The 19,229-nt window shown below is 38.3% G+C and overlaps 2 protein-coding genes across 4 annotated transcripts; one reads left to right on the top strand and one right to left on the bottom strand.

Annotated features, from left to right (window-relative positions):
- The first annotated feature begins 950 nt into the window (after window positions 1-950).
- On the top strand, window positions 951-4,065 carry LOC143854459 (uncharacterized). The gene is made up of 5 exons (XM_077364448.1): window positions 951-1,337; window positions 1,425-1,469; window positions 1,806-2,081; window positions 2,240-2,436; window positions 3,516-4,065. The coding sequence occupies exons 1-5, from the start codon at window positions 1,127-1,129 to the stop codon at window positions 3,675-3,677; spliced, it is 891 nt and encodes a 296-aa protein (XP_077220563.1). The 5' UTR covers window positions 951-1,126; the 3' UTR covers window positions 3,678-4,065.
- A 3,559-nt stretch (window positions 4,066-7,624) lies between these two features.
- On the bottom strand, window positions 7,625-18,735 carry LOC143854659 (TPX2 (targeting protein for Xklp2) protein family). Of its 3 annotated transcripts, none has more exons than XM_077364726.1 (9): window positions 18,478-18,735; window positions 11,119-11,201; window positions 10,978-11,039; window positions 10,766-10,858; window positions 9,731-9,850; window positions 9,535-9,633; window positions 9,386-9,451; window positions 9,214-9,308; window positions 7,625-7,936 (listed from the first exon to the last, which is right to left on the bottom strand). In XM_077364726.1, exons 1-9 carry the CDS (start codon window positions 18,519-18,521, stop codon window positions 7,798-7,800), a joined length of 801 nt encoding a protein of 266 aa, XP_077220841.1. In that variant the 5' UTR covers window positions 18,522-18,735; the 3' UTR covers window positions 7,625-7,797. The 3 variants fall into 3 exon arrangements, with proteins under 3 accessions (XP_077220841.1, XP_077220842.1, XP_077220843.1); XM_077364727.1 differs by having other exon boundaries at window positions 9,392-9,451; window positions 18,478-18,724; XM_077364728.1 differs by having other exon boundaries at window positions 11,115-11,201; window positions 18,478-18,506.
- Between the last annotated feature and the right edge of the window lie 494 nt (window positions 18,736-19,229).

Genomic DNA, 19,229 nt, shown 5'->3' with positions numbered 1-19,229 from the left:
GTTTCCATATTGTTGTTCCTCTTTAGGTGCCCGGAATCCGCCAATATTTTGCAAGTGTCCTGCATGAGTAATATAAAGTAGTTTTTTCGTCATTGTCATATGTCTATACCTCTTCTTGGTAGTTTTTTGCCGTAATTATCATAGACAGTTACCGTCTGTTGGTACTTTTTGTATGTAGATTGACGATTTTACCCTCAAATAATTTCTCATAGAGATATATGTTAGATATCAGGGGTTAATGGTAAAAGAAAAGAAATTTCTTTTTCCTCCCGCGATATTGTAGTAGATAAAATACATTAAAAAAAGGTGACAGCTGGCCTCTCTTTTTTACGCATCTGCAAGGGTATATAAGAAGCAGAAATGACGAAAAAGAAGTAGCAGAAAAAGGATATACGTGGAAGTTTTAACGAAATTCAAGGCGGGACGTGGAAGGGAATAGACGGAAAGAACGTGGCGAAAAATATGGGATACAATGGGAAATTAAGGCAAAGGGTGGAAGAAATTAACCCATCATTTTGCCTTTATATATAGTAGTTAGATTAGATTAGATTAGATTGCCATTCAAAAAACACAAAAAAAAACAAAAAAGTGGGGCCTAGCTAAAAGAAAAATCAAAAGAGACCATTCAACAGTAATCGTACAACTAACTTTGGACTTTGGAAAGTTTTCCACATTTTCCTCCTAACAAAGTTAAATTTAGCACTCATTCGTTCCGAAAAAAGCAGCTACTCCCAGCCTTTCAAAATCCAACAAGGGCACAAATGTTTTTCCCAGAGACAACTGTGTTGATGAATCCACCCCGAACCAAGATTTTGACGTGTGGCCCTTTTTTGTTTTAACGTTACGTTTCACCCCCAGCCCCCATCTCTCTCTCTCTCTCTCTCATCCACCGGGCATGAAAAGAACCCAACAATGACAATATCAAAGAGATAATAGATTGAAGTAAAAGTGAAGAGTAATATGATCAAAAGCTGAAAAAAGGGAAAAAAAGGCAAATGAAACCCACCAATCAAACTAAAAAAGATAATACATTGAAGTAAAAGGGAAGAGTATCAACATCTGAAAGAAAGAAAAGCAAATGTAGCAAAACCATATCGAAGAACACTCATTTCTCACTCCCCCTACAATGGAACGCCCCCCTCTGAGTCCCCTGCGGCGAGGATCGCTAGATTTCTATCTAAATGAAGGGCTTTTCGAAGAAAGAATCTCTAGGGAGAACACGCGGTCAAGAAGATTTTCAGCTTCAAATCTTAACAGCTTTAGAGAGGAAACCAGGTCCTTCAGAAAACCCACAACCATTTCTAGCACGGCGTCCTCCCCCGGTTACACATCAAGAGGTACTACTTTTCAATTTATTATACAACTTTTCAAGGTTTCTTTCTTAATACAATTGATTTTTTCTCACACTCTCCAACATCTAACAGACCAAATCGACCCTTCTACATACTCTTTTACAACTGCTCTCAAAGGTAAGGATTAAGATTTTTGGGAGGTTTGTTGAAGTATAAATGATTAAATAACACCATCTCTAACTGCTTAAGCTTTTGGAGTAATAGGTTGTTTCATATGGTATTAGAGCTATTGCCTCACGGCAGGTCTTGGGATCAAAGCCCAACATCTCCTTGATATTAAAAATTCACATGTACGGGCAACCCAAAAAAAGAGGAGTCACACGTGAGGAGAGTGTTGAAGTATAAATGATTAAATAACACCAACTCTAACAGCTTAAGCTTTTGGGGTAATTGGTTGTTTCACAAGTCTTGGTAGTGTTGTATTAATGATTTCATGATAATTTTTCTTCACAGCTTTGCAAGCACGATCAGGGTCCGGGTGGGAATGTTTATCTTCTATCAGAAGCATTTCTGATGGTAACGCTTTGAACTCTAAGTGGAGCGAAGCCGAGAAGTATATATGCAACCCAAATTCTGGTGAAGTTCCAATGGAGTGTTTGTCTGCCAAAACATTGAGTGGAAGGGCGATGTCAAGCAGAATTACGGAATCTGCTCCTCTAACATACAGCCACACACGCATTATACATACGAAGCCTACTATTAGACTTGAGGAAGAAGATCAAGTTGAAGGTCTAACATGTTTCTTTTTTGGACGTTAAATTCTTGTTTCTTTCTCTGATTGTTGGCAACAAATTTCACATGCATGAAAAGACAACTATTTTACTTTTACCCCTTCTCTTTGATAAAAATTTGAGTTGGGTCATCTTTGTTTTGGGTTTTAATTTCAGAGAATGAGAAAAGGGAAGATGTAGTGAGCTATATACTTTCGACTAGAGATGTGGGGACTCAAAGTACTCCACACGAGCTTAGCCCAATCAGTAGTAGCCCTAATTCAACTCCTCCCAAAGAGAAATCCCCAAGAAGCTGCAAAATTAGAGCACAAGTGGTGAGCTTTCACAACAAACAGCAATCAAAGGGAGCTGAGGTAAGTCCCTTAAAATTAACACTGACTATGAACGTGAGTCTTATTTTAATTTTTGTTCTCGCATGCACATTCACATGGGCACGTAGGGAACGTGCAAGGATGAAATTCAAAATTGAAGTTTCATTTCATGCAAGACATAATATAGAGCAGAGTGTATACCTTTGCAATGGAAGATCTTTTTCTACTCAAGTACATAAGCAATTTATTGATAAGATTTAAATGCTCATTGTATAAATTTAAGTACAAAAGCAATACATAGAAACATTTCTTTTTAAGTACCATTAAGGGAAAGCCCATTAAGGGTCTCACATGAGATTGTTAGATGGAGGAAGGCTAAGCTAGTCATTTTGCAGGGAATATTTTACTTGTAAAATTTTCCTACCATGAGAATACATGAAATTGTGTTGATGGACTTTAATTACCATACATGTGGAGGTTTTTAATTGTTGCTAATTTCACATATAGCGACAGAAAACTAGATCCGTCACCAAAGAAATTAATAGAAAAACCTACTAAAAGGATTATTTACTATCTATAGCGATGGCTGATATGTAACTAAAGAGACATAACAAGCGAAATGAATCCGTCTGTACATGTTAAGAAACAGTGACGGTAATAATGAATCCGATCTTACAAAAAAAAAAGATTACAAATAAGCTATTATAGGTCCTGTTATTTCAGATTGTGAGAACCGATGTTGAGGGCCCCAACCGATTATTGGCCCAAAATTATGTTTAATTGGGCCAATAATTGGCCGGGGCCCCCTCACCATCAGTTATCACAATCTGAAACGAACAGGGCTTTAGATTTGACAACCGCTTGTGAGTCTAAAACCGATTACCGGACTCAAAATTAAGCATGATTTTGAGTCCGAAAATAGGCTTTAGACTCACAGACGGTTCTCAAAATTTAAAACGAAGGGGACCTATCTATAGAATAGTTTACAATTATAAATTTCTCCATAGTTATTAAATATTTAAAAGATGTAAAGTTGTTACAATACATATTAACTATCTTACATTTATACTTGGCTTTATCTTCTATCCTTGTAAATATCTTTGTACTTTTTTTCTGTTCAGGAGATTGGATGGAAGGACAAGAAAGAGACGGAAAGGAAGGAGGATAATATAGAAGAGAAAAATGAACTGTCCAAAAAATTCAGGGATGGAAAATGCTCAGTGTGGTGTTTGTGGATGAGAAAAAAGCAGAGAAGAAGGAATCCAAATCACAAAGAGCAATGACAGAAATGGGCCTAAATAGATTTTTTTTCTGTAAAAGCAGAGAAACAAGAGACAAGGAGTCAAAAGATTCCCAAATGATGAGAACCCTCCAAAGGTGTGCATTATTTGCAGAAAATTTTGAAGCAAACACATAGGGCCAATACCTCCTGTCAAAGAGGTGTATTGTTTATTTGTTTTTGTGAAGTGAGGACAGCTGGTTATTCAGGTGGAAGTTTTAGATTGAAATTTATGGAGAGAAAGGCTGCAGAGACTATATATGACCCAGAGGAACTTTATATCCACATTTCAAAAATCTTGTGTGTTATGACAAAAGAAAATCCATCAAAGATGACAAATGAATACACCTTTTTGAAATAGGAAATGATATTGGCAAACCCCTCTTTATCTATATTTTCAAGTTGTTTGTTAAAGGCTGTTAATCAGTACCACTGATTCAAACAGCTTCTCTGTTCTTCTATGAGAAGATTCTGTTTTTTTTTTTTTTTTTTCCTTTTCTAAAAACACCCAAAACACCATAGCAATCTTGGTTGCCAATGCCGCTATTTGAGACAACATCGGAGCAACCGCGACAAATCGATATAAAACCTACTTTGAATTTTCAGATAGAAATTCCGATAGCCAAAGACAGTTTTTCAAAACACGGATGCAAGTCTGAAGAAAATCCTAGTCAACTCGGCACGACACGATTGAGTGCTCGGTTGACACGGTTGAGTACTCTATTAATACGGTCATAATTGGGGAGAGTCAAAAGGAGTTTTTATCAACTCTATAGGGCAAAATGTGGAATGTGCTCAAGGTAAAAGAAAGTTGACGATGACGCTTGGCAAACTATCATATTACACTGTTGCTTTTTATTAAGGAAAATAGCATGTCTCCATATTCTTTCCTTTCCGAAAACGCACTCGGATTACAAAAGACTATATTAAGGTGAGTTTCTTCATCAAGACAATACTACAAAAAGGAAAATGAAAACTTTTTTCTTTTCCCTAAGTTGTTTGGTTGTTGTCATGTAATTTTTTTTTTTCTGATCCATCTCTTTCTACTTGTCAACTGAGTTGGATTCCATGTCGGCTGAGTTTGATATTTAATTTTTTGTTCCCATTTTTCCCAAATTGAGCTGCAAAATATGATTTCAAATGGAAAAGACAAACAGTACAAACAATATTTGATTTTTGCGGTTCTTTAACGTACTATGCATACGGGACCACGACCACTTGGGTTGCCCCATGATGCTCTACATGTCCAACGGTTCATATTGCATATAGATGTCTTCATGAATAGCCAAGAGACATTAAAAAAAAATCAACTTTAAAATATCCTCTACTAATAATGGTAATGGCACCAATTTGAAATATGTCTTTTGATAATTTTCTTTCTACTAACAAATGGCAACTAAACACATATTTTCATGCGAAGTGATATATTCATCCCCTTTTCTTCCCCGGGCCAACCCCTAGTGTATTTTGTTGAAGTATGAATGATAAAAATAACACCAACTCTAACAGCTTAAACTTTTGAAGTAATTGCTTGTCTCACATGATATTAGAGCTATTGCCTCAAGGGAGGTCTTGGGTTCAAAACTAAAAAACGGGGCCTGTGCGACGTGTAAAGCTAACCCTTTGGAATCCCACATCGGAAAAGGAGGAAAGATTGCTGGGCAATATATGTGGATTATCCCTCTCCATGTGCAAATGCGTTTTCAGCATCCCCAAGGAGCGGGGCCCACGGGTGGCTTAGGCATGGTAGTGCTATCGGAAAACAAAACCGGGGAGGACAAGAGACCCATAACCAGACAATATTTACGCAGTGGCGTTGGGGCGTTACGGGGCGTTACATTATTGTATCAGAGCCGGACCTCCCTAGGTAGAGTGGATTGTGAGATCCACATCGGAAATGGAGGAAATTTTGCCGGGCTATATATGTGGATTCTCCCTCTTCCTGTGTAGACGTATTTTCAGCATCCCCAAAGGGTAAGGCCCACGGGATAGGTCGGGCACGGTAGTGCTGCTGGAAAATAAAACTGAGAAAGGTAAGAGACCTAGAACCGGCTTGAAAATCAAACCGAGAAAGGTAAGAGACCTAGAACCGGACAATATTTACATAGTAGGGTTAGGGCATGACAGTATGATATCAGAGCCGGAACTCTCCAGTAGAGTGTACACTTTTTCAGCATCCCCAAGGGGCGGGGCCCACGGAGGGTGTACACTTTTCAGCATCCACAAGGGGGCAGGGCCCACGGAGTGACACGGTAGTGCTGCTAGAAAATAAAACTAGGGAGGGTAAGAGACCCATAACCTAACAATATTTACTGTGGGGTCGGGGCGTTACAAACCCCAAAAAAGAGGAGACACTTGTGAGGGGAGTTTTGAAATATAAATGATTAAAGAACTCTAACAACTAAAGCTTTTGGAGTAATCTTTTTTTACACTAATGGTCTAGGAAAGAAAAATGGGCGACTATATCATTTCCTTTTGTCAGTCATTTACTTTCTTTTAACATTTTTTACATTTTTCCCGTATGCAACGTCATCTACAGGTTTAGAATATTTAGGTGGCAACCAAACTTACACGGGGTTTTCAAGGCAGACATCATAAAGGGAAAAAAATGGGACAACATAGGACAATTGTTGTCATACTTTCTTTTATAATGCTCGTACGCAAGACCCACGATAATTGTTGTGTGGGTTAGGACATCAGACTCAGGTCGACCTTTTAAAATTAATGGGGTGGGAGACCAAGCAATTGGAATAAATTTCTAGGGGCGCAAAAGATATATACCGCACTAAAAACAATGACTTCCACACCTCGATCTGGCGTTTTCTCTTCTGCAATGTACTGATTTTTACACTTATTAGGTAACTGGTCCATGTGTATGGTTTCCATTTAGATTCACTTTATGCATTCCGTGGTTGCCATGGTTGTAAATCAGTAACTTAAAGAAAAAGGCAATCATCATTGATTGTAATAATAATTACAGATTTATAGAAAGGGACAGTGCCTTGATTGAAGGGATAATTACATATTTGCATAATCTGATATGTGCATATGATTATGGTGATTATGGGTAGTTATAATCTAGTTATTATCTAGTTGTGGGAGTATTTTTTATCGTTATGGGTGTTAGTTATGGTTTATGTGTTTAGGGTAGTGGGTAGTGGGTGTTGGTTGTTGATGGAGTGTGTTGTAAGTGGGAAAATGGATGGGTGATGTGTAACTACTTTGTGTTTGTATTTAGTAGTTGTATTATAATGAAATGAAAAAGAAAGAATTTTACATCAGCAAAGGAAACTTTGTTCTTGGAGAGTCATGGTTCCTCTCGAATCGAGCCATTAGGAGGTCCGGTTGCCTCGAATCAACCTCTCTCCATCTCTTTTTCTATTTTCTTTTTGTTTATTTTCGTTAAGGCCAATTAGGCACATAACATAATCCCTTTGTCACGCCCCCAACCCGTAGGTGCGACAAGCGTCGTGCACTAGCAAGGCAGAACCTTGCGAGCACGCACGGTTGGCGAGCTTCACATTCACTATATGTGCATCCGCCCCTGTAGTGGAGGGAGAGTCCTTAAAAGTGATAACATGGTTAGACAGTAGATCATCTCTTACACAGCTGTTTGCTCAAATAGATTGATGAAATATCCGATCGTGGGCCGGGTACCTCTATCTCATATAATCACGTTAGGATAATGGCGAATTTTGGGGCCGATTGGCTAGCGCAGGATGGTTGTGCTAGGTCGGATTTGGAAGTCTTTGATTTTCTTCCTCTTTGAGGTGTAATCTTGTTGTAGTTTTCTTGTTTCTTGTATTACTTTGATCTTATCGTTCGCCAGGGGTATCCTTTGTTTTCTTTCTCTATTAATTCCAATTCTTTGCCATTCTAAATAAATAAACAGACCGGAATATAGAGAATGGCGGCTGAGACGTTATAAAAAAACCGAATCCATGATTTTGCTCGAAATCATTTTATTCAAAGATCAATCGGGGAAGATACAATCTTAAGATGTTTATAATGACAAAAACATCTAATATTGTTAACCACACAATCTACTCATCTATACCCTATGCTAATTACACTCAAACATTATGTAGAGTACATGCCCAATGTAGTAACTTCTGAACAAATGATTATTTGATAGGCTTCATAATTTGGTTTGGTCTTCGGTCAAAATGGTATAGATTTCCATTGCAGGACATACAGTTCCAGCACTGGTTGCTCAAGATCTTGAAACTTGGCTCCCTTGGAACTGTTAAAGGCCTCGTTGATCTGCAAAATGCAATGAGAGGAAAAACAAATTTTAAGCTCAATATCTAAGAGAAGATGAGCCAAATGTAAGATAAAAGTTTCTATCATGTTTAAATGGCACTGAAACCGGCTGATTCACTATAATTAAGATATTCATGTTGTTTTTCTCTATATAGTTTTAACAGTGCAAAGTTCTGATCATTTACAGAGATTTTTTGAAACAAATTACTCTGAACTTGTAAGCTAGTTGGTAACAGATGAGATAATTTAAGTTATAATTGTTGCAAATTGTAAATCAAAACCAATGATAATTGTTTTGTGAAATGTCATTCTGGATTCTAGGATAGTTATTATTAGATGAAAATGGAAGAGTCCTTGTATATTTTCTAGTGTCCTTAATGTTTAAGCAAAATTATCAAAGAATCTAATGTGAGTTCCTATGATGTTGCTTAGGATACTTAAAGGACTCATGGGGACTACAACAAAGTATTTAATGTAATTAACTATTTTTGGAGTGTTTTGTGTCTGTAAGCAGTCACTTACGTAGAGATTGTAAGATTCAAGCGTAAGCTCCAAGGGTAAAGCTTAAAGTTTGAAAATGAGAAAAACAACAGAAAAGCAGAAGAAGAAGCATAGAGATTCTAAGGAAAAAGGTAAAAGAAAATCATGTCAATTGTAAGTTATTTTGATATATAGAATTCTTTATTTTGGCGTTTTATTTGTGTTTTTAGTAGAGCTCTACACGGGCCCTTTGGCTGTGTCTCTCTCTAGCTCCCTTATCTATTCTTTTTCATTACAACACTGCATAATCGACATAATCGATCAATTCAATGTGGGCCAATAATAATAGTTGGAAACGTTATCCATTAAGGGGCCTACAGTGCAACCTAGACTAATTAGGTTGAGAGTTTTCAACTTAGGGTTCAAGGCTTATTAAGGTTAATCTCAATTAAATGTCTAATATTAGAAAGAGTTCTTAGTGCATGGGAGCAACACATTAAGGCACTAGGAGTGATTTACGGTTTTCTTTGGGTGGTTCCTGATCTACCAAGGAAAGCCCTAGATTTGATTGATCTGTGCATCGAATTTGTGTAGATTGGAAAATCTCTCCAGTGGTCAACAGATGGTATTCATTGCGAGGGTCTTTAACAGTCAGATCACATTCATCACTTGGCAACTCCATCTAATCATCATGACCGAGGTTTATATGATTCCATTTCCGCATTTAATATATTGAACTAAGCTAACAGTAATAGCCCATTTTATATTATAAAAGATCCAAGTGAACATATTTGTACCTTTGTGGAAAGAATGGCCTGTCAAATAGAGGCATTAACTGGGCTCTTGGGATCAATTCCTTCCGCAAACTTCTAATCTCTTCTTCTTCAATCATCTGTTTCCCAAAATTAGTTTTCATGTAGTGAAATCTGCTTATGGTTATCTTATAATTGGTGATTGTTTTGGAGCTACCTGTACCTTTGTTATCTTCTCAACTTGTTGTCTCTGCTCCTTTAGCCAACTTAGTTTGATCGCAACCTACACACATAAGACTCAGTTTGCTCAAATGACTTGCAAAATACCTTCTATTGCATGATTGCAGCTTTTCTTTAGACACTTACCAGATCATTGAATCCAGCACGCCTAGTTGCTCTTTGCTGGGTGTGCAGCTTGATATCCAGTGGCTTTGTCTGTTCTTTAGATGGAGGTTTGTATAAAATCTGTTCATTTACTTTAGGCAGAACTATAAATAGATAGATAGATGGATAGAAAAACAGACACACAGACAGATAGGGGGAGAGAGAGAGAGAGAGAGACTTCAGGTTTATCAGTAGTCAATGGCAAGCCTTGGGCTACTGGAATTCGATTCTTTGCCTCCTCAGCTACCAATTCTTGTAATCTTTTTAGAAATGCCTGCTGTTTTATCTGTCCTCTAGACTGCAAAAATTAAATGTATAAGAACAATTTCTTCTTGGTTCCTTTTTACTATTCTCAAGAGACCTGGTTAGTAACTAATGTATCTGCCAAATAAAACTCTGATGAAGATCCCAGTGCTTAACAACTCGGACTCAGCCATGGACCACAGTCGAGTAAGTACGAGAGTTAACTGGGTCTTGAGTTTTCAAGTTATTTTATCGACTCTCGAAGTAGCCGAGTTACTGATTAACCAGTCAATTTTTAAAATATTGGGTTATGGACCAAGGTTTTTTTTAGAGGCGATTTCACCTCTGTCATGACTACGTGTGTCGCCTTAAATCAGCCCATTCACTTTTTGGTGAATAGTAGTCCAACAGAAAAAACAACTGAAAAACTGATTTTTAAGTTCATCCATGACTTATGTTTCATCTTTCTTGTCCTTTTCGTTTGTTTTGAGAAAGATATAGATCAATTCTGATCTAGAAGATGATACCATTCATTTGATGAAAAATAAAAAAGAATATTGAAAATTCGAGTTGCTGAAGTTGAAGCAGCCAGTTTAAAGTAACTGAAAGAAAAGCAACGATTGGAGTGGGAGAGTCAAGAGTCAAGAGTCGAAAAAAGGATTCCTCACTTCTTTGGCTCATTCAAAACCATGCATGCGACTTATCTCGCATGGCTCCAAAGTGATAAAGAACCCTTCAGGAAAAAGTGAATTGGCTGATTTTAGGCGACTCACTTAGTCGCAACAGAAGTGAAATCCACTCTTTTCTTTAACCCGGAAAAGAATGCGGCCTTGAGGCCAACCTCAAAATTTATAAATAAAAGCATAACTACAAAAAGGTGGACGAACCGTCGAGCCTAATGAGCAAACACAGGGGAGAGACCCTAAAAAGACACCACAAATGGAAGAGAGTTTAGGGACAAAGGTATTACCTCCGTATGGAGTCTAAAAGGTTGTGACTGCCCAGATCGCAGCGCTCGTTTCTCAGCAGAACTCGAACGAGAAGAAGACTGTGAACTATGATCCTTCAAAAACTCAGACAAAAGCAAAAGAAAGGTACTTCAGTTAAAACTCCTTTCCCTCAATGAAGTAAATCATTAAAAGAAGGAATAAGAGAATGAACATTGAACAGCAATGATTAAACCTTGATTGAAGATATGGATTTGGAGTCTTCCATCTTGGAATGTGTTAGTTGAAAAACTCTCACTGAATAGATTATAAAGAGGAAGTTAGTTTGGATGTTTGTTAGAAGATGAGTTTTCGGTTCTGTTGCCACCTTACCTACTTGCTTGGGAGTTTGAAAGATTCTTATTCATCTGCCTTCTAACTGCCAACCCCATCATCACCAAACTTTCTGATTTAAATGACCTTTCCAACATATTCAACAAACAAATTTCTATAAGTTGTAACAAGACAATGGTTCTCAATTTACTCGACCAAAAAGGCAAAACACGAAAAGTGAAATGATATATTCCTCCTCTTTTTCTTCCCCAGGCCACCCCCACTAGTGTATTTATGGCTGCTCTTTTTATTCTAGAAGGGTGTGTGGATGCGTAGGAATTATGTAGTACAACTAGAATGTACCTGTGATACACAGAGAGCAAAAATAATGGAAGATGGTATACAAGTGTAAGGGAGGTGATACATTCGAGCCCCACTAAAATTTTTACTAAAAAGTAAACAAGAAACACATGGGAAGCACCCATCGAGATGATCAAGTACATAGCTACCAATAAATAAAAAACACAAAGAATACAAGACTAATATCCATCAAGGAGGAAGGAAATTGAAAGTTATAAAAACCGGTCTATCGTGTTTTCTGCTTCACCCTTTCCCTGTCCACCAAACACACCCTGGAGTGTGAAAATTTTCCCATTCCTACTTCTTCCAATCCTTTCGTGGTCAGCCAACATCACAGTTTCCTTTTCCTATTTCTCTTCCAGAATCCAAACAGCCCCTTAAATTTTTTTATTTTAGGGGCTGTTTGGATGATTTGGGTCATAAAGGCTTCATTGAGTTGGATATGCCCAAACCATCCTAAGTGGTGCTCTCTCATCGTCTCCTCAATTGGTGCCACCCCCACCTTTTTACGGATGTCTTCATTTTTAATTAGCCGACCCCAACTAGTTTAGGACAAAGGCTTTGTTGAGTTGAGTTCCTGCGGTATTATAAGAAAGTTACAACCCCACTAGCCCAGCCCTAGAAAGGGGAGTGCTATCCGTACTTCAGTATTTTGATGCGAACCTACTCATTATGTTCTAAATTTTTATGATTGGATGTTGACTATGGTAGTGCAGATATCAGTTTCCTTTCTGAAATTCTTCATGTTCAACAGGCAAAGAAACTCCTACCTCCTTTCCCACATGTTCCCTCTTAATTATTAAGCATCTCGAAGTGGGTAAAGTGAAGGTTGTTAACAACCCATCTGCAAGTATCCTTCTTAATTGACCCATTACCTTTTGGCCATTAGATATCCGATTTCTCTTCATTTGGAAGCATGAACACTTTCACCTAAAGATAATGGAGAGGGAGCAGCTACTATTATTAATATATTATTAGCCAAATGATTGACTGTTAAATACAAATTGGTGAGCCCTATGTTGTCAAATCAACATAATATGGAGAAGGAAAAGGGTTCACTTTGCATTGACTTTATTTAGATGGCACTTTCTTTACAACAACTTTGCGAGAGTTAATTAACAAATTGGGAAAGTTAATAAAAAAAAAACCAATGATTTTGTCTTGAAAGTTGCATTGTTTCCTCTTTTTGTAGGAAACTAAAAGAGGAAAGATGACATTTTTTATGTTTTTCCAAAACCTATTTATATAAAATCTCTTTAAATGGCATAAGAGAGTGGGAGGTGCAAGAACAAGGTGAGAGAAAAGAGAGAAAGGGAAGAATAAATGGAGAGAGTTCTCTTGGGTTTTCTCAAGGGTTTTCTTACAGGTTTTTCTCCCTGTTTATATTTGTGTACGGTCTTAGTTAAGAGGACAAGGAAAGGGTTGCGGTTTACGATTTTGCGGTCGCAGATTAATCCTATTGTAATCATTGTATTTTGTCCTCTCATAGCGGATGATTGTGTTCTCTCCCGTAGACGTAGGAATCTTGGCTGAACTACCGGCTCCCACAACTGCGTAAAATATTTTTGTTCATCTTGTGGCTTCTTTCTTATTTACTTTTTCTTTTACATGTGCACGATCGGATCCGATTTGCCCGACAGATTTTCTCAACAAGTAGTATCAAAGATGTGGTTGGAGAGATCATTAAGGTCGAGTGGAGTGATCGTATGTTTTATGATTGGATCACAGTTATAGTGATCATTAGAGGGTAGAAAGATTATCGGAGAGATTGTCGTTCAAGGTGGAGCTTCGCATCGAGATTGATATGAGATGGCGGTGAAATTAGTTGTTATCTAGTTCAACATCGACAAGTTTGACGGAAAGGGTAATTTCACCTTATATATAGCAAATGAGGGTGAAGGACATACTTGTGCAACATGGACTATCTAACGTGATGAAGGGATATGATGGGAAGCTAAAAAAGATGAGGGATACCGAGTGTGACATATTATATCATCTAGTCGAAGACTCGGTGACTATTGTCCCTATGATATCGATGGATGACTAGAAACGGCATGTGGATGGAAAGTACTTGCATAATGTTGAGAGTCATCGCCAACTCTCCACGGTGCCGGAGGGGACGGGCCAACACGACGCAAGTGCGGAACCGGTGTAGACGAATCCTGGTGGAACTAGGAGTCGTGGCTTGTGGTTAGTTTTAGAGGTTTTATTAAATTAGGATTCTGATGGTTGTTAGAGTCAAAGAAGCATACTCGTTTCTTTGTTTGTGATTAGAGTAGATTTAATAAAGAAATTGTAATTCTGCTAGGATTAGTTTGAGTGGTAGTTAACAAAGAAATTGTGACTATGTTCATCTCCTACAAGGATGTACTGTGTCGGATTCCTAAGGTACCATTTAGAAAATTCCATTGAATTAAGGTTCCCTTGAATTTGTGTGAAATGGGAGTTCTGGCTTTGCTATGGGATTTAGAAGGTTCTACTATTAGAATATCCAATGTGTTGTTCATGAATGCCATTGATCTGTTGAATGTGCACGAGGCTTAGATATTTCACCATTGAGTCTGTTGATGTTAGCATTCTGTGTTGCTGATTAATGTCTTACACAAACTCTTAGTAATTCTCTTCCGTTGAATGTTCACAAAGACCAGCAACTTACACACCAGAAATTGCACAATCTTATATTGTAGGCATTCTCATCAATTGAATTGCAATTGCTTGTTATAATGCCCAAAGCTGCAACCTAAACAGTTATATGTTCAGCTAAGATAATACCTAGACTTCATTCCATACTACATGGATGCACGAGACTATTTTGCTACACTGTGAGTTGTTTAAGTGTTAGTCTTCATAATTGAAGCATTCTTGTAAGCTGAATTACATTAGGTCTGAGACAGATCAAGGAGTTTCCCTTTGATGTTTATAGCTGGTTTGCCTCTCAATTGAATGAGCTGAAACAAGTGGATTTCGGTCACAGAGTTCTGTTCCCGCAAAACTTGTGTAAGGAAAGGACTTTAACAAGGTAATAGTAGGATGCTCCTTGATCCTAAAAGCTTTGATATAACTATTGAATTGTGATTGAGGCAGCTGCAAGGGGTTTGAGTTGCATGTTACAGAACAGAACTTCTCCATGCTCAGTTGCAACACTATGAAAGAAATTTCTTGAAAATAGCACAGGTCTGCCTTTGACTGTTCGTGCTTGCCTGTATCATTGCGGAGGAATGTTTGCTGATGTTTCTGCAAATCACTTCCAATTGCAGGATAGAGCCTGTCTCTGTGTATCCAACCACCAATACCTGCTCATTGACACTTGCATCGAAGAGAGTTGAGCTTCACCGAACTTGGATTTGACATTTTTATCCTACATGATTTACTCAGAAGCTGATTATTATAGTTTGGACTCCTCATTTTTCATCCCAAAGTAACACCTACTGAAAATTCATCACTATTTTTTATTGGACTTACCTTATACAAGTGATTGTGAGCTCCTTCAAGGAACAGAGAGTGGGTGTAGAATGTGCGGAATTCTGTGTTTGCTATGAATTGAGTTGTGGTTAAGAATTGATGGGATCCTGGGTTAATGAAAGCATGCACGTGCTATAATCAGAACCCAATATTAAGAAGAATTAATTTGTTCAGCTTGTTCAAAGTTGAAGAGACAGGCTTGCATACTGTTTGGTGATTTCACTCGAAGAGAAAAAAAAATAGTGTATTTGGACTGCTTGCGAGTCTGTGGTTAAATATTCATTAGAATCCTTTGATATGTCAATTTCTAGCTTCCATGAAAATTACATGTGATGCTGCAGATCAAATTTAGTGAAGAGTACAGAAGCCGAGTTTTCTGTCCGTGCAAGTGGACTGTGTTGGGAGATTGACCGTGACCTTCCTGGTCCTCAACAGAGGACTTGTGTTTAACACATTAAGTCCAACTATATTACTGTGTTACTCATGTGAAGAGCTACAACATCACGACTCTGAAGTAAACTTTCACCCATAATTGGTCCAATCACAACCTTCCACTACAATTTTAAACATTGTATTTGTTCCTCCTTTGATGCAAAGATGACTGGCCATTCAATTGGATTTGCTGCAAGAGAGGTTACTAGCACAATGACCAAACATTATACCAACTATCCAGCTTCCTAAAACCGGATGCTAATGAAAGTGTGGCTGATACTTGAAAGGGAATTCGTGGTTGGCCAAAGTGAAAGGAGCTGATACCCTAGCTAGTACCTAACTGTTTCAGTTGCAAGAATTTTAATTCTGATTGGGAGAAAAGCTATCCTGCTCCAATTCTACCATACCAGTTCAGAAATTTCTGAACTAGTTGCCTTCTTTTATTTACTCTCAATTCTCTCTCTTGAGATAGCTGGAACTGTGCACATTACAGATAATGTTTTCCTTTCCAACTTCTAAGTTTATCTTTGGTTCTTTTGAAGAGGTTTTACATGCTTAAGATGGTCTTTATTTTGTTTCAAAGAATTGCTACTTACATCTAATACAGTGACTGACAGGAATCCTTCATAGGCCTCCTCCACTTCAAGTTAAGAAAATCAGATTCAAGTGTGTCAATTTGCCATGTGAAATTGGGACAAATTTTAGCTCCAACCTGAAGTGAAATATGAAGCAAAAGCATTACTGGAGCTCCTATTAGTTATTGATATGTTACAAGTTGATGTCCGAATGAAGTTGAATTAAGGCTCACCTTTTGAGCTTGTTTTTCACACCTGGCTCAAAAGGGTTGCCGTCCGAACAGACACGTGACAATCTGAACAGCTAAAGGAGGAGGGAAGGAGGTTAATTTGAAACAGAAGTGAAGGGGGCTATGGTTAGAGGAAGGAGCGAAGAAAAGGCTTCTGTTAAGTAAAACAATGGGCAGAAAGTTCTGGTCAGATGAAAACAAAAGGTTTCTGTTAAAAAAAACGTTGGGCAGAATATCGGATCCCAAGCACAAGAGTGTATTTCCATATGTTGTGAATGGGTAGATTCTAGTGTGAGACACACCCAATACACTAGTTCATGTGCTTTGTCAGGCACATAGGGTCAACCATCTTCAGGAGTCGATCCCTTCAGACATGCCCTAGAGGAACAGTCCAAGTACCATGTTTCCAGGCTTAAAGATACTATTCACAGGTCTCATGGTCCTATCACCACTGCGATGTGTTCTGTGGTCTTATCCCAGCATTAACTAGGTCGGCCAGTTTAACATTCCAGACACCTAGCGGCTAGCTCATTGTGGAAACAACTCCCACCTGGCCTAAAAGACAATCCTCTAACTTCCTATGACCTACTTTCCCAGCATACATTTCCCAAAGAACGTTATTAACCATATTAGTTCCACACCTTTGTAAACCAGTTCATATTCGTTAGTACTTTTGAGGTATCTAAGTACTTTCAAAACATTCCAATGTAATTATACTGGGTTTCACTGGTTCCTACCAAGCATTCCCACTGCAAAGCAGAGGTCATGGTCGTGTATATTCCATAGCATAAATCAACCGGATCGTTCTGTTCGTGCTTATTTTAAGCAGAAAGTTTTTGGTCAATTTTCATGGGTCGAATGGATGGGACTGTCGTCTGTTTGGGACCTTCTTTCCCCTGCTATTTGTTAAACAGAGTTTTTGTTCATCTTCCCTTGTCCAAACAAGCTAGACCATTGTCAGTTTGGAACCTCTTGTACCCAAAATTTTTGAGCAGAAAATTTCTGTTTGCATGAACTCTTTGGTATGGGGAATAGGTAACTACACAAGATAGCGTGATGAATGCCCTGCGGATACTCATTGAAATGTCCAAATCGATCGAAGTTAATGAATTAACTACAGAATTTCCAATTATTGTATGTAAAATACAGTTACACCCCCTCAACTTTATGATATTTTCATGTCTAACCCTGACTTTGAAAATCACCAACTACACCCCTTGAGGTTTCAATTTGTATAAGGTAGACCCCCTCTTTTGAAACACTATCAATGCTAATGAAGACCCCATACGCCCCTCCAAACCCCATCGCCGAATACAAACGCTACCAAAAACACAGTGTGCCCACATTGTTTGGATGATCCAAAGCGTTCATTTGATGGGCCCTGACATAGATTGGGTGTGCCCAAAATCAGCTCCATAGGATCATCCTAACCTTTCAATCTGTGGACAAACCGTCAACTGAGGGGGTCTACCTAATACAAATTAAAATTTCAGGGGGTGTAGTTAGTGACTTTTAAAAGTCAGGATTATAGTTGAAAATGTCAGAAAGTTAAGGGGGTGTGTCTATATTTTTCCCGTAATTATACTTAGTATGATTGCGTTTAGGGCACCCAACAGATGCATGCAGTTTGGAGGTCAATTCGGAATATTGGGAGGTTGTCTCGGTAAAATAGGGGCTGAATCTCCCATTTTACCCGAGTTGACCCCAAAATCTCACAGTTTTGATTCCAATTATCAATCAGACCCCAATTTTTCTTTGTGAACTCCAACTTTCCCTTCTTCTTCCTGCTGCTCCTCCTCTTCCGAGTTGCAACGATGGTTGTCAGCGGTGGGGGAGATGAAAAAACAGAAAAAAAAAAATTAATGAAGAAGAGGAATTATACCTCTAAAGTAAGCGTTTGAGGTTAGCCATGGGAATCGAGCGCTATCAGTGGGTCTTTATTGGCCATTGGGAAGGAGAGGATATGTAAGAAGTGTAGTGTGAAGAAGATTTCAGGGGAAGCGTGGGTGGAGAGAGAGACAGACAGAGAGAGAGAGAGAGAGAGAGAGAGAGAGAGAGGGAAATGCAGGAAGAAGGGGGCTTCACTAGAGAATCTTGCAATCACGACATGAGGGCTCATGGAAAAGAATGCAGTGATCACAGCCGGACATGAAAATTCATGGCAAAGAATCTAGTGATCACAGCATAATAGAGAAGGATATTCACTACTATCATTAGTGATATGTTATATCTCCCTCTTGAAACTTACTTTGGATGAGGAACTACTAACATGGTACCCAAACCACTCTTTGCATCCAATTTAAGAGCATTCATATTATAATTATCAAATAAATCACGATAAGAAAGCTGCTTGAATTCACTTACTCAAAATAGAGGCATTCGGGTAGAGCATGTTCCCTGTTCCTCATCTATGAGGAAAAGTCGACTTCTTGCATGTATTAGGTGAGAGCTTAACACTCTATCAACCTCTTCAAGCCCAATTAAGATGAAAAGTAGGGAACATGGTACCCAAATGCCTCTTTATTTGGTCAATTCAAAGAGCTTTCTTATCATGACTACCAGATAAATCAAGGTAAAAAAGCTCCTAGAAACCCTCCAACACAAGAATGTGAAAACCAAACTGCCCTCTCTGAAACTCACAGCATAAGATGTGAAGAGGAAGAGAGCCACGGCATAACATATTTATGTACCACCAAGTCAATACATGAGTCATTACATTTTTGGCATGTGATAAACTGAGATGCTATTTATTTGTATGGTTAGAAAGAGTTAGGAAAATTTATGGTTTAGCATTCGTCTGCATGTATCACCCCCAATTATTGAACTTGGAGAATTAATTGCTCAATGGACCCACCCACATGATGTCCATAATGTTTACACCATTCATTTGATGTGGGTCCAACTGTGTAGATGGCACAGGCCTCAAATCCTACCTGCTGATACTCGTGTTGCAGATATGACGACGAGAAAGAGAGCCCTGATACAACATTTTTATGCATCACCAAGTCAAGGCATGATGAGTCAATACATTTTGGCATAAGATACACCGAGATGTGATTTGTATGGTGAGAACGAGTTTGGAGAACAAGTGGTTTAGCATTCGTCTACGTGCATGT

This window comes from Tasmannia lanceolata, unplaced genomic scaffold (genome assembly GCF_043159265.1).
Source record: "Tasmannia lanceolata isolate RefF3 unplaced genomic scaffold, GAP_Taslan_0.1 ptg000020l, whole genome shotgun sequence".
Classification (NCBI taxonomy): Eukaryota; Viridiplantae; Streptophyta; class Magnoliopsida; order Canellales; family Winteraceae; genus Tasmannia; species Tasmannia lanceolata.
Note: the sequence above shows the minus strand (reverse complement) of the source record. Positions and strands in the feature narration are given on the sequence as shown.

Excerpts from the sequence above, each read along its gene's own strand:
- LOC143854459 (XM_077364448.1), top strand. The coding sequence starts at position 1,127 with ATGGAACGCCCCCCTCTGAGTCCCCTGCGGCGAGGATCGCTAGATTTC. Across the intron at positions 1,470-1,805 it reads TTTTACAACTGCTCTCAAAG|CTTTGCAAGCACGATCAGGG; the intron begins GTAAGGATTAAG and ends TTTTCTTCACAG. Across the intron at positions 2,082-2,239 it reads GGAAGAAGATCAAGTTGAAG|AGAATGAGAAAAGGGAAGAT; the intron begins GTCTAACATGTT and ends TTTTAATTTCAG.
- LOC143854659 (XM_077364726.1), bottom strand. The coding sequence starts at position 18,521 with ATGAGGAACAGGGAACATGCTCTACCCGAATGCCTCTATTTTGA. Across the intron at positions 11,040-11,118 it reads TCTTTCAAACTCCCAAGCAA|TGAGAGTTTTTCAACTAACA; the intron begins GTAGGTAAGGTG and ends TAATCTATTCAG. Across the intron at positions 9,309-9,385 it reads AGAAGATAACAAAGGTACAG|ATGATTGAAGAAGAAGAGAT; the intron begins GTAGCTCCAAAA and ends TTTGGGAAACAG.